The sequence below is a fragment of the Squalius cephalus genome (assembly GCF_949319135.1).
Source record: "Squalius cephalus genome assembly, chromosome: 7".
In the NCBI taxonomy this organism is placed as follows: Eukaryota; Metazoa; Chordata; class Actinopteri; order Cypriniformes; family Leuciscidae; genus Squalius; species Squalius cephalus.
The window spans coordinates 15,911,094-15,929,115 of record NC_137128.1 but is presented as its reverse complement, the minus strand read 5'-3'; the positions used below and the strand labels follow the sequence as shown (position 1 = coordinate 15,929,115).

The 18,022-nt window shown below is 41.5% G+C and overlaps 1 protein-coding gene across 1 annotated transcript; it reads left to right on the top strand.

The window, feature by feature from the left end:
* The first annotated feature begins 110 nt into the window (after nucleotides 1-110).
* mb21d2 (Mab-21 domain containing 2) lies at nucleotides 111-17,028 on the top strand. The gene is made up of 2 exons (XM_079877339.1): nucleotides 111-413; nucleotides 14,613-17,028. Exons 1-2 carry the CDS (start codon nucleotides 158-160, stop codon nucleotides 15,881-15,883), a joined length of 1,527 nt encoding a protein of 508 aa, XP_079733465.1. The 5' UTR covers nucleotides 111-157; the 3' UTR covers nucleotides 15,884-17,028.
* The last annotated feature ends 994 nt before the right edge of the window (nucleotides 17,029-18,022 follow it).

Below are 18,022 nucleotides of genomic sequence, written 5' to 3'. Positions count from 1 at the left end.
AACTATGTTTATTTTGAAATGGGTTGTTCTGTAAGACTGCATGTGGATCGCATGACATCACGGCTCCATTCAAAGACCACCTGATCTATTAAAAAAGGAGGGGAACCCACCACGTCCACGAGAAGCGTCGCATCCCGACGGTACTTCTGGCGTGAAGATGGCGGTCCCAGCTCCGAGCAGCCGGACCGGATCCGTTAGCAGCCTGGGGAACAGTCCAACCGCAGCACCGGGAGGCTTAAACAACAACAACCACAAGCTGTGGTGCTGCCACGAGCTGGACTTCAGGTCCGGAGTGAAGATCGAGGAGCTCAACCGACTCATCCATGAATTCAGCAAACAAGACCAACGAGAGTATGATGACCAGAGGGCACTGGAAATACACACCGCCAAGGATTTCATCTTCTCTATGCTCGGTAATAGCATCTTCAAACCTATTAATATTTTGTTCAAATTATCAGATATTCATTAGGCCCATAATTCATTTTTATTCTGTTTTATTAAGTGAAACATAATAGGTTATCTATAAAGAAATGGTCAGATGTACTGTACCAATAAAAAAAAAAATGTCACCCGTATTTCATATGTAAGAGGTTTTAGATGAATAGATACTATATTAATCTAGGTTATGGAATTATTTTAACTTAATTTGCATAGGTTGATCGTTGTATGATGAAGGTGTGTTGCAATCTGTATAGTGCTTTATGCTTTATGCCACATCTTAGCATCTTACATTATCCAAACACTGAATCCATTTTGGTCTGTTCTTAAGCGGGTTTATGTTTGACCTCTTGCAGAATAATTCCACTGTAGTCGGATGAATGCATGCCCCTAATCTACTATTTGAAGGGATCAGAATGATTATGTCCACATGTTGAATCCCTCTAACCGCTTACACATGAAAAAGTGAAGTTTATACCTTTGACAAAGAGTAGTACGGACAGAGCAAGCATGGTGCATAAATTGATAATGTATATATTGTATATATTGGGGTTAGTTTAAAAACAAATCCGTAAAAGTGAATGACTTGAGTTCAGTAAGAATTTAATATTTATTAAAAGCTTTGGATAAAAGCATCTGCTAAATGAATAAATGTAAATGTAAAATGTAATAAACAAGCAGAAAAATGTATCACTAATTACAAAAATTATAAATTACAGTACAATAATTTCAGGTTTCTATTGTGCAATTAATAACTTCAACTCAATACTAGTTTCAAGACATTGGGTCCTTATTAAAGGGATTGTTCAACTAAAAATGAAAATTCGGTCATAATTTACTCACCCTCAAGTTGCTCCAAACCTGTATGAATTTCTTCTGCTGAACACAAAAGAAAACATTTTGAAGAATGTTTGTAACCAAACAGTTGACGGTAACCATTGACTTCCATAGTATGGGGGAAAAAAACCTATGGAAGTCAATGAAGCCCATTAACTGTTTGGTTACCTATATTCTTCCAAATATGGAATTTTATGGAGTATGGAATATGGAATTTTGTGTTCAGAAGAAACTCGAGGGAGAGTAAATGATGACAGAATTTTCGTTTTTGGTTTAACTATCCCTTTAAACCCCTCTTTGTTACATTTAGAGTATGTGTTTTTATTTGTTAATCTTTTTTTTTTTTTTTTTAACTAGTCATACATGTCTAAAAAAAATGTATGACTAATCTAAGACAGATTTAGAATTGTGGATATTTTTCACAGAAATTCAATAGGCCTGTCCAGCACTGGGTTTATTTCCAATCTAGGGGGATGTGGGTGTTAGGAGGCATTCAGGCAATTATGGGAACCCATCCATTGAGGCAGAAGTAATGTACAGCTTCCTCTCATTCTGTTCTCACACTTTCACTCACTGCCATTCACCCAGCTCAATTCAGAAAGCAGGAGGCTGATTGGCCTGCAGTGTCTGTGTATGCAAATGAGACAGATGGAACAAAAGTGACACTGCATGTCTTTGAGAGTTGCAATCTCTGTGGGAGACAGATTTAAAGAATGATGGGTGGAGGGATGTGGGAATAGTTTGGGTTTTTGCTAAACATCAGGGGGAATTGTAGGAAGGAAGGTTTAACTGGGAAAGTACTAATTCCTATTGTTTTATATGAGATATATATATTTTTGATGTAATAAGTAAGCTTTTCTATCTGTGTAAAATGATATTGTTTTCTCTCCGATGTTTACTAAATTCCTTTGAATTATACTGCCATGAAAAAAGTGTTTGAATGGCTTCAAATCATGAAATATAAATTTATATTAGACTACAGAAACCAGAGAAAAATAAAGCATTCTTTTAAAATAAGTTTTTTCCTTAATTCTATTTGTAAAAAATGCATCAATTACCTATAATGTCAATGTGAAAAAAGTAATTGTCCCCATAATCTGGAAACCATCAAAACAACTACATTTCTGTAAAACAAATGCAGTGTTCCACTATAAGAACGTCATTCTTTTTATGCTGTACACCAGACAATTCTTCAGGAGAATGTCCGTGCATGAGCTGAAGTTTATTTGGATGATGCAGCAAGACAATGATGCAAAACACCAAATCAAGTCAACTTCTGAATGTCTGAAAAGAAAAAACTTAATTAGGTCTGGAAAGAGCAGTTTATGCTCATAGACCTGCCTGCCAGAGAGGGTCAAAATTCCTCAAAAGAGATGAGCAAGGCTCAAATTTAGTGTTTTGCCAGCCAGATATCAGGTTTAAGGGGGAATTTATGCATTCTCAGTGATATAAATGCATACACTCACCGGCCACTTTATATCTTTCTAGTACCGGGTTGGACCCCCCATTTTGCTTTCAGAACTGAAACTTATCAAGTGAGCATAACACTCAGCAGCTGATATGTGAAAAAAAAAATAAACAGTCTAATTTTTCAGAAGTTTTAGGAGTTATAAAAATATATGGTAAATGACAAAAGAGGGTAAAGAAATTTACCACATTGAATGATTCCAAGGACACTGAGTCAAACTGCCCCATTCAGGGAACAGCTATAAATATTTGAGTGCATCCCCATCCTCAATGGGGACAGATGAAAGCTCAGCTTGTGTGAGCCTGGATGCTTAAGAACAATTAGACATGCTTGAGAACATTAAACCGCCAGCTGCATCCTTGCTCAGCAGCAACTCTGTGCCCTAAAAGCCAGTATAGGCACACAATAGAGTGTTTTAAATGTTACGTTCCTCCTCCTTCCTGATGCTTTTACCTTGTGCTGCTGGTGTCAACTTTCAGGTCCTCTTATTGATCCACTGGAAATAGATGCCAAAAGAAAGTGCTCTGCTGTCTTCATCAGTGAAGAGGAAGAAATTTTGGTCATGTGACAGGAAGCTTAAATTGTTCAATATTATGTAATTAATCCTATATGTGGATAAGAAATATACATGAAGACCTCATAACAACGTCACATTCATTGCATGAGGCCTCTTAAACATGACAAGAGTAAAAAACGATCATTTTTATAGTATAGTATAGAAACAAATGCATCCTAGACAACAAATGACAGTAACACTACAAACTTCAATTCATTACCATAAGTTAATCCATTAAATATCATGAACATACTGTCACGGTGGGTTGCATGAAGGCAGACGAAGAATATAATATCCAATACAATGTTAATAATAATCCAGTAGACAGGTAAACAGGCTGAGCAACACACTTACACATAACGGTGATCGGACAGAGAATGGATGTGAGGGACAAACTTATAAAGCAAACACAAATGAGGATGATTAATCAAACACAGCTGAACCAAATGTACTCATAATGGTGACCATGGTAACAAAGGGTTGGGGAAAACTGAACAAAGGAAAACATGTGACTAATGATAACAAACTGTGACATAACGCCCCCTCCGAGTAGGCGCGACCTCGCGCCGTAAGAAGAACATAAACAGATGAGGGAGGAGGTTTTGGAGGCGGGCGAGGGGCTTGAGAAGGGCAGGTGATGGCTGGACGACGATCCCCTGGCGATGACGGTGGAGATGGTCCTCAAGCACAGACCCAGAGCTCCCCAGTGCCGACAGACCACGCCGGAGTCGAGAGAGGGAGGAGTTCAGATGGTGACGAGGCTGACGATAAGTCTGGGGGACGACGACGGAGACAGAGCCGGTGGATCCGCAGGTGCAAACCGAGGGTTGAGGGAGCTAAGCGACGTCGCTGGTGCAGGAGACCCAGGCGATGTCGTGGCGACGAGCATCGAAGGTGGAGCCAGAGTACCTGAGGGCTGGGGCAACAACGGTGTGAGCGAGGAGAGAGGAACCTGCTGCAGCTGAAGGGGTGGAGGGACACAGCGCAGCGGATGGCCTGAAAGTCCGTGGCGGAAGTGGTAAGACGACTGACCAAGGGGGAGCCGGTGGGACGAGGGAATCTGGAGGAGCCACTGACTGAGTGCCAAGACGGAGCCGACAGATTGACATGCCGAGATGGAGCGAAGAGATCCGAGGCCGGAGGCAGAGCCGGAGGATCCTCCTGTATAGGCGCTGAAGGTGGTTGCTCGACCTGTGGCTCAACGTCAATGCAGGGACTCCCCAGAGACGGCGCAGGGCTGCAAGCATCCATCTGGCTGAGCTCTGTGGTGGTGGGGATGAAACAAGACTTGAGATGACACAGGTAATCATTACACAGTTCACACAGGATAGGGCAAAAAAAAGTTCCCAGTTCTCAACGTTCTCTTTGAGTAATATAGATCAGGGATGGGCAACTTCAGTCCTGGAGGGCCTACAGAGTTTAGCTTCAACCCTAATCAAACACACCTGAACAAGCTAATCAAGGTCCTCAGGATTACTAGAAAATTACAGGCAGGTGATTTTTTCAGGGTTGGAGCTAAACTCTGTAGGATAGTGGCCCTCCAGGACCGAAGTTGCCCATCCCTGATATAGATGATTCAGTTAGCGGGTGGGATAGGGTGGGAGTTGACAATCTCCCATCGAAACCTATCAGCCAGTCCTCCGTCTCAGTTCCCTCGGCCACTGGTGTCTCGGGATTACACCCCTCGTCAGATCCACGCTGGGGCACTGCTTCCAGGGTGATGGTAAGCTCTGTCCTCTTATCCTCGGGCTCTGGCTCACTCGTCGCAGGTGGTACTGCTCGGTCTGCGGGGGGCTAATGTGACTTCTCCGCGGCCGATGGTTATGAAATGGGCTCTGGCTCTAGCTGTGCTCTGGATCGGTGTGCAACGCTCTCCAGACACCTCACAACAGATTCCCTCCAACTCGGTCCGGTGGTGTCTGGAGAGCGTTGCACACCAATCCAGAGCACAGCTAGACCCAGAGCCCATTTCATAACCATCGACCCAGAGCCCATTTCATATAACATTTCAGTAAACAGGCTGAGCAACACACACTTACACATAACGGTGATCGGACAGAGAATGGATGTGAGGGACAAACTTATAAAGCTATGCAAGAAACATCTCATGGATGCACTGGGACACATCTTCAGTGATGTATCCTGGGATCATTGGGTGTTTCGGGTCTCGCAACATCATACACCCTCGCCCAGGCGACCCAGCCGGGGTTGATCAAGCCCCGACTTGCGTCCCAGTAGCAAACCACGGATCAGCCCTCTTAATCCAAAGCCACCTTGTAGCTTTTTCTGCGGCTTCGCTTGCAGATTGAATGGCCCTCTTCTTGGCCGCCCCTGTCAGACCCAAACGACTAAGGACTTTGCAAAGTGAACGCCCTGCAAAGCCTCTACAGCCAACTTCTATAGGCTCATAGAAGGTTTTCCAGCCTCTCTCCCTGCACTCCTCCACCAGTTCCTGGTACTTAGCGCGTTTCCTCTCATTGGCTTCCTCAATACGCTCTTCCCATGGCACCGTAAGTTCCAGCATGATCAGATGTTTTGAAGTCTCGGAGGTAATTATCATGTCTGGGCGGTGACTTGCAAACACAAATGAGGATGGTTAATCAAACACAGCTGAACCAAATGAACATGGTGACCATGGTAACAAAGGAGTGGCGGGAAAACTGAACAAAGGAAAACATGTGACTAATGAAAACAAACTGTGACGCATACATTTTATTTATCTAGGTTAATGTTAATTTATATAAATACTAAATCAATACAAAAATTCAATTTTGCATGCGTGTTCAATTAACCACAAACAATTATTGGACATGCACCTGTGGAACAGTCCTTAAGACACTATCAGTTTACTGGCGGTAGACAATGAAGGTCACAGTGAAAACAACTTAGGACACTAAAGAGACCTTTTTTACTGACTCTGAGAAGCACCATGAGAAAGATGGCCAGGGTCACTGATCACCTGCGTGAACATGCCATAGTCCTGCTGCAGGAGACATGAGGACTGCAGATGTGAGCAGAGCAGTAAACAGCAATGTCCGTAATGCAAGATGCCTAAGAAAGTTACAGGGAGACAGGAAGGATAGCTGATCGTCCTTGTGGTGCCAAACCACATGTAACCATATGTCCAACCAGACATGTTCAAGAACTTGCAAATGCCTTGGTTGAAGAGTGGACTAACATCTCACAGCAAGAACTGGCAAATCTGCTGCAGTCCATGAGGATGAGATGCACTGTAGTACTTAAAGCACTGTGGCACATAGTATTAGAGCTCAAACATGAATTGGGGCTCAGGTCAGGAAGCAGACAGACTGGCTAAACTGACCGTCTGCTAGCTGTCTCAAGTCACTGAGGTCAGATAAATCCCATCACATAGAGACTCTTTCACCTAGATATCATCATATAGAGACTGTCTGTTCCCCGAATTAGGAAATACAAAAAACTTCCAAACCCATCTAAGGGTAAAAATTTAATTGATGTTCAACAAATAAAAAACAAATATAATACAAATGAGCAAATGATAAAGCTTGGGTTGCTGAATATTCAATCCCTTACTTCAAAAGCACTTATTGTTAATGATATGATTACAGACTTTAACCTAGATGTGCTGTGTTTGACAGAAACCTGGCTAAAACCAAACGATCAAGCATCACGTTAGTTCAGGCAGGCCACGTCAGCCAAGCTCGCATCAGCTGATAGCCAGCTGTTCATGACGTGTTCCAATACAATGTTGACATCTATCACAGCGGCACATATAAACTCCCATTCCTTCAGCATTTCCTCCATAGCATTGCTGCTCGCATTTAAACTCCCTCCTCCAACCCCAACTCCACCCAACCGAACCTTTAATCATTCTGCCTTTTTGTTTTTCCTGTAAAGTCATACATTGCAAGCCTTTCTATCATGTATTTGTATTTTCACAACTCATGTAATTGAGATTGTAATTATGTATGCATATACTGGTTCTGTTCTGTACCCCAGGGGGTTTGACTTGCTGCTCTCCCCGCTCTGTCCAGGCATAGCTGCATGGACAGGCGTAGGAGTTTTGCCCAGAACAGAACCATACCGCCAACACTAACTGTATGCTAATTGTAATAAATTTATATACTTGGCGAAGTGGTCCTGACTGAAATTACATTACTTTAAATGAGACCACCCCCCAAGATTACGGTTATAAACATGAACCTCGTCTGAAAGGCAAAGGGGGAGGTGTTTCTGTAATATTTTTAAATATTTTCATAATTACTAAGAAGTCTAGTTTTAAATATAATTCTTTTGAAGTGTTGGTGCTTAATGTAACAATATCTAGTGTAAATGATAAATCACGCTTGAGATTTGTGCTGGCTTCTGTATACAGGCCAACAGGGCACCATGCAGACTTTATCAAAGAACATGCTGACTTTCTATCAGAGTTAGTACTGGCTGCATAAAGTCCTAATTGTTGGTGATTTTAATATACATGTAGATAACGAAAAATATGCATTGGGATTGGCATTTAAAGACATTCTTAATTCTGTCAGGACCTACTCATTGTCGTAATCATACTCTAGATCTAATATTATCACATGGAATCAATGTTGATGCCGTTGAAATTCTGCAGCAGAGCGATGACATCTCAGATCATTATCTAGTCTTGTGTAAACTTCATTTAGCCAAGGCTGCAAAGACTCCGTGTTACTAATATGTTAGACCTATCACTTCTGCCACTAAAGATTGCTTTATTAATAATCTTCCTGATCAGTTTCATCATCTCAGCATCCCAGATAGCTTAGAAGAACTCGATATTACGACAAACTTTTAACTCTCCCTTTTCCAGCACTTTAGACACAGTTGCTCCTTTGCGCTTAAAGAAGATTAAAGAAAATAGTCCTATTTTTCTATTTTTTAACTATTAAAAGAAAATAAACAAAACCCAAGGTATTTATCTGAAACAGTTGCTAAACTAACGAAAAATAAAGCTTCAAGCCCAGACGTTTCCAAGCAGCACAGCAGTAATGACTTTATGAACTTCTTATTGACTTATAAGATTGATAATATCTGGAAGAAAATTATAACTATGCAACCGTCTACTACAGTATCACATAAGGCTGTGCATTGTAGTCTCCCTAAGGAAAAATTCGATTCATTCATTGCTATAGGAGAGGAAGAATTTTTTTAACTCGTTAAATCATCTAAATCGACAACATGTATGTTAGACCCTATACCGACTAAGCTACTGAAAAAGATGCTTCCAGAGGTAATAGATCCTCTTCTTAATATCATTAATTCATCTTTGTCATTGGGATACATTCCAAAAACTTTTTAAGCTGGCTATGATTAAACCGCTTGTTAAAAAAACGCAACTTGATCCTACAGAATTAGTCAATTACAGGCCGATCTCGAATCTACCTTTTCTGTCAAAGATACTAGAAAAGGCAGTATCTTCACAACTATTTTCTTTTTTAGAAAGAAATGATATCTGCTAGGATTTTCAATCAGGATTTAGACCGTACCATAGTACTGAGACAGCTCTCATTAGAGTCACAAATGATTTGCTCTTATCATCCAATTGTGGGTGTATCTCTCTATTAGTGTTACTCGATCTTAGTGCTGCATTTGACACTATCGACCACAACATTCTCTTAAATAGAATCGAAAATGATGTTGGTATTAGTGGAATTGCACTAGCATGGTTTAAATCATACTTATCTGACCGTTATCAGTTTGTAGCAGTAAATGAAGAGATGTCTTATCGATCAAAAGTTCAGTATGGTGTACCACAAGGCTCAGTACTAGGACTGTTGCTGTTCACTCTGTACATGCTACCCTTGGGAGATATCTTTAGAATGCATGGCATTAGTTTTCACTGTTATGCTGTGATGATACCATTGACCGTAAAAAAAGATGGACGACGCCCCTTCGCTCTCTTCCATTGGTGAGACGTGAAGCCGCCAGTGTCCCGATATGGCGCTGACATCTTGGGACCTGAGTCTGCGCAGTAGTGAGCAGGAAGTAAAGCCGTGAAATCAAGGCCCTGCCTTCACTCTTGCAGAATCAATGAATCAATTGCAAGCACACACTCCTGCACTTTTTTTTTTTATTATTAATTATAGAAATTTAGATATTAAATTTAAAGCTCCAATCTCCTCAGTCCTCCAAAGATCCCGGAAAAAGTCTGTTGGTGCTTCAGTGACTACTTCGCTCAGAGAACCTGTCAATCACAGCTGTCAATTATGACGTCACACCACAGCATCAGATAACTAACTAAAAACAAACTTATTTTAAAAACAAACACTTGAACTTACATCAGTGTGATAAAAACTACAGTAAATGACAGAAACCATCTTTGGAAAAAAGATATTTGAAGTGTAATTTAATTGTTTAGTTGGTCTCATGTGCCGTTAAATAACACGGGGAGGCGGGTTTATGACCTATACTAGGACCAGTCACCGGGGTGCAATCAAGATGTTTTGGCTTCACTTTTCAGGGCTTGTGCGGCACACTTGGATGATACGCAGCTCTATATTTCTTCACACCCTGACTAAACTTCCAATTCACAAAAACAGAGATTGTAATTATTGGACAAAAAACTTCCTCAGGTAATAAGCTAGAATACTGTCTAAAACTTGATGGATGCTCTGTCAAGTCCTCATCGTCAGTTGATTTTTTCATCTTAAAAATATATCTAAATTACGTCATATGCTCTCAATGAAATGCTAGGTTATTGTAATGCTATTATGGGTGGTTGCCCTGCACACTTAATAAACAAACTACAGCTGGTCCAACATGCAGCAGCTAGAGTTCTTACCAGAACCAGGAAGTATGACCATATTAGCCCGGTTCTGTCAACATTGCATTGGCTCCCTATTAAACATCGTATAAACTTCAAAATATTGCTGATTACTTACAAAGCATTAAATGGTTTAGCTCCGCAGTACTTGAGCGAGCTCTTAACGCATTATAGACCTTCACGTCTATTGCAATCTCAAAATAACGGCCAGTTGATAATACCTAGAATATCAAAATCGACTGCTGGCAGTAGATCCTTTTCTTATTTAGCACCAAAACTTTGGAACAATCTTCCTAACATTGTCCGGGAAGCAGACTCACTCTGTCAGTTCAAATCTAGACTAAAAATACATCTCTTTGGCCTAGCATACACATAACACACTTCTATAATTCAATGTTAGGCTGCATAGATTAGGTCAGCCGGAACTGGGAACACTCCCCATAAATCCTGATGTACTTGTTACATCATAAGAAGGATGGCGTCTACGCTAATATTAGTCTCTCTGTTTATCCGAGGTATACCACAGTCCGCCGGATACAGGCTGTATCCAGATCTGATGAAGGACCTGCGCCTGGACGATGTCACGAACTGCTCCGAGACATGAAGGTTGAGATCCAAATGCAGCTTTAATTAAGGGGCAATCCAGACACGTAATCCAATATACAGGCAATAGGTCAAAACACAGGTAGGCCGTCCAAACAAACAAATAAACAAACAAACAAACAAAACAGGCAGGGGTCAGAGGCAAAGAGTAATTCACAGAACAGGCAAGAAATCCAAAAACCAAGAGGCAAGAAATCCAAAAACCAAGAGACATGAAACCAGGGAAAACGCTCGGAAATGCAGTGCAACAACATACAAAACTTTGCAGTGAGTGAATGAGTGAACATGGAATAAATAGGCTGAAACTAACAAGGTAATGAGATACAGGTGAATGCAATAAGTGATGATGGGCAGTGATGGGCAAACTCTGGGCAGTGAGTTCTGGGAAATGTAGTTTGTGAGAGTGACAATAGTCTGGTGTGGAGTGCCCTCTGGTGGCTCTCAAGGGCACTCCAGCTGGTGACCGTTACAGATGACAACGCAGTCCTGAAGTGTCAACCAGTCCCTACCCTGTGAAGGCCTCCTTCCATTTCATTTCATTTATTTATTTATTTATAAAGCACTTTTAAAAACAACCCTAGGTTGACCAAAGTGCTGTACATAACAATTTACAAAGGGATAAAAGACAACTACATAATATATTTTAGACTAACAACATCTGTTCAAGAAAATAGGATCTAAGCATAGATTTAAAAATAAAAAAAGATGTTGCTGTTCGGATGGCTACAGGGAGCTTGTTCCAGAGTGTTGGACCAGCAATAGAAAAAGCTCGATCACCATGATGGTTCAATCTGGACCTAGGGATGGACAACATTCCTAAATGTCCCGATCTGAGTGGGCGCGAAGAGTTGTGTGAAGATTATGTAAAGATTTAAAAACTAGGGTTAATATTTTAAGTTCTACTCTGGATTTAACCGGCAAACATTTCAAGGAGATCAAAATTGGAGTGATGTGCTGAAACTTAAGTGGGCTAGTCAGAAGGCTGGCCGCTGCATTTCCCTTCCCTTCCCTTTACCTCAGTACAGATAAAATGTTGTCGGGATAATTCCGGTTCTATGCAGAAAACTACGCAGACGCGACAAAAAAATCTGTATTATACATTTTTAAGGCCAGACAAGTAGTTTATTGAGGGTTGATTTGTAAAGAAGGACTACACGCCTGCACACATATATATTCAAACGCGCATACCTTTGGACTGAACACGTGTGTTCGCATGTGCGCAACGTCTGCGTTTTCGCGGGTTTGCGTATGGAACAGAAAGCTCTAGGCTGGGTCGGACCAGCAGGGAAACAGAAAACTCTAGGCTGGGTGGGACCAGTGGGAAAACAGAAAGCTCTAGACTGGGCAGTACCAGCAGGTATGGGAGAGACAGGGGAATTACCTCCTCAAAAGTTGTAAACAGTTTCCAGAGGCCAGGCAGAACTCATTCCCAGCTTCCATCCATGCCCTCGAATTCCATTAGTATTCCCTTGATGACAGGGTTGTTGTCGACTCACGCACCTGGTCAGATTATCCATGTGGTTCGTGCTCCGGGGCGATGTCTGGCGCAGTTAAAGTCCTTGCACACTGAATCCGAAATTTTCGCATGCGTTTTTTCGTATCCGTCATTCTGTGGCTCAACTGTCAAAACACCATTCAAACCCTTGTTACGGATGCGAAAAACGCAGAAAATCAAACCCGATTAGATTTTTTTTTTTGACGGACGAAAGTTTCGGAGGCAGTGTACAGGTGTGATTGACATAACGTGAGGTCGTATTTATTTTTTAACGTGCGAAAATTTCGGACGTGAATTTCGGACTCAGTGTGCAAGGGCCTTTAGTCTCTGGCTTGTTCATTGCGGCAGGCCAATCTCCACAGTCTGCGGTGGAATCAGGCTGTAGCTCCATCAGGTTGTGTGAAGGCTGACTGGGATCTAGGTCTGGAGTGGGACTGGTGTTTTACAACGGGCCAATGGTGAATTCCGAGTTGTTATTCACCAGTACCCACTCCACACATGCGGTGAAATCCTTAAGTGGACCACTCCCTGGGAGGCATGCCCTTGACCTGGTGATGTAGAAAACGCAGAGCGAGCGAGCGGTCTGGATAGTGAATTATGCACATGGCACGATTTCCAAAGTAGTCAGGTCACTGTTCTTTTCACACTGCACGACTATCTGGGGTATCATTCAGTTGCTGCTGTTTGCACATCAGCAACAGGAGGTTTCACACTGCATGTCTTTACAAAAGAAAGAATCCCCGACATTAACTTCTGTCTGGTTTGCAAACTACGTTTCACAACCAAACGCACGCAAGAAGTGATAAGGAAATAACGCAAGATCACGCATGCATAAGACTGGTGTTCTAGCGTGAGACTGAAATTGTTATCAAAAGTGATAGCCTGCAAGAAGAATGTGATCCAAATTGTCTGTGCGCTGATTTGTAGCGAAAAGGAGAAAAGGAAAAACATGCAGGAGGAAATGGTTGGGGAGACGCGGGGAGCAAGGATTGTGTGTTCTGCAAAGAGAGTTGGGGGTAAATAAACAATTTTGCAATGTGCTGCTGGTCAAGCAAATGTTTGTGCTTTGTTTCCCGCTGCCCTGTATTTTGCTCTCTCATTGGCTGTAGATCATCGCGATATAGTTTTCAGTCAGAACACATTCACACAGCAGGATTTTGAATCGCCGACAGGTCCAGATATTTAAAATATGTCAAGTATCTCACGGGCGTCAGCGACTCATCAGCGATTCTCTCAGATTGCGTCTTTGATCATTCACACTGTGTGATTGTCACTCACGTGAACGAGCACCGATTTGTCTATGATCTCGGGCATTTGTCTGCGATCTCGCAAAACTTGTCGGCGAGCGAAAATCGGGCCTAAAATCGGGCCTAAAATTGTGCAGTGTGAACTCGGCATTAGTTGACACATCAACTCCAAAAAGTCCCTGGTGTGTGACTCCAGGGAGCAGTCATTCTGCTCCAGACATAAGAGGTGTACTGCTTGCAGGTCCACATGTGAGTGGAAGAGGGAAAAAAAAAAAAAAAAATGCAAAAATCCACTTAATTGGTCCAATCTTCTGTCACATGGTTGTAATGAGCCCAAGACGATAGAGTATCAAACAAATAGTCTTTATTTTAAATTCACTAAGACAATCAGGAGATAAACGGAGACGGCAACCACTAAACACAGACTAGATTGGACAAAGAACTGGAAAGCACAGGGAGTGGTACTTTTTCACGACATGGATGTGTTAAAAATGGAAAAATGTTTAGTTTTTTTATGTGATGACAACGGAATTTCATCTTCACAAAGCCAGAACCATTCACTATAATCCCTATTTTAGAATGTTCTCCTCTGATATAAAGTCCTTTGAAAACATATATCGTCCTTGAGTCTGTTGTAGAACCTTTAATTTTTCATGATGACAAAATGTTATATTTTGTTGATTTGTGTAGGTGTTTTTTTGTTGAAAACAGAGTCATGTAAATAGCCATTAACGAGACTAAACAAGGGAACTAAGTTAATTAATTAATAACAGGTGAACAGAATGAAACAGGCACAGACATGGAAATTAGGAAAACGTAGAATGACAGAACTAAACACAATGAACAGAACATAACCCTGACACTTATGAACTGGGATTACATTATAAGTTGCTAGTATAGTTGTTGCTACAAGGGCAAATAGGACTGGACAAAACAAAACATTTTCTTCAATATTTCTTATGTGCTATACTTGTTGGTTTGACAATAAAATATTCATTTAGCCAACACTTTTATCCAGAGTGACTTACAAATGAGAAACATCACAAGCAAAGTAATATCAATAGAATAGTTTTATTGAACAGAATTATAGGTACTTGTGTTTTTGAAAGAAATATTTCATTTTTTGTACACTTATCATCTATAAGAATCTTTGTTACGATGTACATTTATACCATATATACTCTGTTTTTTCTCTGTTTCAGGCATGGTGCAAAAGCTGGACCAAAAGTTGCCTGTTGCCAATGAGTACCTATTGTTGTCCGGTGGTGTGCGAGAAGGTGTGGTGGACATGGATCTGGATGAGCTTGGCATCTATAACCGTGGCTCTGACTATGACATGGCCTTCACCCTGTTGGTTCCTGCACTTAAGCTGCACGACCGGAACCAGCCTGTCACACTGGACATGCGCCACTCAGCACTGGGTCATTCTTGGCTCAGCTTGCGACTTTTTGACGAGGGTACCATTAACCGTTGGCGAGATTGCTGCACGCTGACTGACCATCTGAACGGCACCACCAATTACTTCTTCTCACCCACACTGGTAGCTGACTGGTTCCAAGAAGCTGTCGGACTGGTGCTGACGGAGTTACAGCGCAAGCCACAAAGGGGCACCCCAAGGGTGGAGCGGGTCGAGCGTCATAGCACACTGCTGTCTATGGTTTTAGGTGTGGGCAGCAGCCGCATGCTTTATGACATTGTTCCTGTGGTGTCTTTTAAAGGCTGGCCGGCGGTTGCTCAGAGCTGGTTGATGGAGAACCACTTCTGGGATGGCAAAATCACAGAGGAGGAGGTCATCAGTGGCTTCTATCTGCTGCCTGCCTGCTCAGCCTCTGGTTGCCAGGAAAACGAGTGGCGTCTCTCCTTTGCCCGCAGCGAGGTGCAGTTGAAAAAGTGTATCTCACCAGGCCTCATGCAAGCTTACCAGGCGTGCAAGGCGATAGTTGTAAAGCTGCTGGCTCAACCCACAGCTATCAGTCCCTACTACTTACGCAGCATTATGTTGTGGGCCTGTGACCGACTACCTGCAAGCTATTTGTCACAGGAAGACTACGCTGCACACTTCCTGCTAGGTCTCATTGATGACCTGCAGCACTGCCTTGTCAACAAGACCTGCCCTAACTATTTCATCCCGCAGTGTAACATGTTGGAGCACCTGTGTGACGAGACCGCCATATTTCATGCTCGTAAGCTAGCGCTTGTACGCTCGGATCCGGGCGAACACCTGCGCTCCGTCATCGAACAAGCCAAGGCGGCCAACAGACTGACGCTGGAGATGCAGCGTCGCGGGAGTTCCTCAGGACTGCCCTCTCCGCTGGCGGATCCTTCCTCAGCAGATCACCAGCAGCCAGATGACCGCTTGGCCAAGAAGCTACAGCAGTTGGTAACCGAGAATCCAGGCAAGTCCATCTCTGTGTTCATCAACCCTGACGACGTCACGCGACCTCACTTCCGTATTGATGACAAGTTCTTCTGAAAACTTAAGTCTATTTTCGGTTTAACCCGAGGGGTGTGCATGGCACTGTCCAGAAACTGGAGCTGTGTCCTTGTGCCTGCTTACATCAGACCGGAGAGGATCTTCTGGAGGAAACGACTGCAACAGCTCTATAAGACTGGCCTTACTGAGTGGAAAATCCCAATTATTTGCACCTTCAGGGGATTTCATATCATGGTGACTCTGAGAAGAAGAGCTGTGTAAGTCTAGCACATTCTGGACAATGATTTACATAGTATATGAAAAAATATAGCATATGTCCTGTAGATGGTATTGTTATTCTGATGAAAAGTCTGTTGTAACAAAAGAATCAGAATAGAATCAGACACGTGTTTTGCATCTGTGCTGACTGAGACGACACATTTCCATTTCCATATATCACCTCTTTATCTTTGTGGACAATTAACATATCTTGTTATTTATTTAGAGGAAGCAACAACAACAACAAAAAAATGTCAATGAAAGCCAAACCTTTTCTATCTATAGGCGATTAAAATCATATTCCTTAAGTGCAATTAAATGAATGTACATTAATGCCCAGTTAGAGTGAGGTTCTTGTATTGACAAAAACGTTCAACTATAACAATGCAGAACTGTCTAAAGTGGGGGTACTTGACTTAAAGCCCTGAAAATGTTGCTGCTATTGGAGAATAAAAGGATGTTATTTTGTTTTTGAATTATTGAAAGTGACTAGCAGCTATCCAATATAAGCCCACTTATTACTAATGTTAAAGGGATAGTTCACTTTTATTCACCCTCAAGTTGTTCCAAACCTTTATAAATACAAAGGAAGATATTTTGAAGAATGTTTGTAGTCAAGCAGTTGTGGGGCACCATTGACATATCATTTATTTTCCATACTATGGAAGTCAGTGGCAACTGTTAGTTACCCATATTCTTCAAAAATATATTTGTGTTCAGCAGAAGAAAGAAATGAATAAAGGTTTGAACTAAAAGAGTTAATGATGATGACAGAATTTTCATTTATGGCTGAACTATCCCTTTAATTGTGTCTCAAACAAAAAAAATACAGAGTAGGACATCAATCGTGTAGTTTGTACTGTACCTCAAAAATCATCTAGCTTGCCTGTGTTGTTCCTCCAATAAATAAAGAATTGTGCATTGTTTTGAAAGCTGTGTTGGTTTGGAACTTTGATTTGTTTGCTTGGTCAAAACCAGTCCTTTAAAATTGTTTTTGTTGAATATGTAAATAATACATAACGCAATAAATATTTGAAATCATTTATATTTAGACAACATGACATTCGAGCTATGCTGTAAGCACAGGAAGGAATCATATGCATCATGGAAGTAAAATTTATGTGGCATATTTATGTATCAATTTATGTCACATATGTAAGCAGATGTAATGGTGTATTTACGCTTAAGAATATTGTGTAATTACAGGAATATTGAACATACAGTGGGAACAAGCTTTGCTACTCCAATGTCCTTTTACTTTCTCCATAATATTTTAACTAAGGATAGGTTTCCCAAATCTTCAAAACTTTGTCTAGTCTCTTATTATTTAGTAAAAAGTTAATTTTGGCCTCATTACTTGTGTATTTTCCTTTGAACTTGACAATAAATGCAAGAGTGCAGAGGCTTTAGGTTCCAATAAATTGGCTGATTTTGATAGTTCTATATATTCGTCACCACTGGACACCGCATGTTCTCTGTACTGTACTGTGCTTGTTTCATACCGACATACACAGTGAACTCCACAGACACGCTGAGTCAGCACATTCAGTGACATAATATCCCAGTCTGCACCTTTCCACACAACCACAACATTCCAGTTCCTGATGATGAACAATTGCATACATCTACAGTACAAATAGACACATCCACACAATGCTGACATGTGCTATTAAAGCATTATGTATAGAGATTCTGTAAAAAACTAATCTGTGAAAGGTCATTAAAGTCGACCTTTGTCTTAGACACTGTGCCTCTGATACCAGAACAGAACACTGAACTCTAGCATCTAGTTCTTTTTTTAACAGCTGAGGTAACATAAGCCGCTATTCCCCTGTCCCTGTAAACTGCTGATGCTGCCGTTCTTCGCAGTTTGATCAATGAGATCATTACAATTATAGCATTCACATACATAAAGGGAAA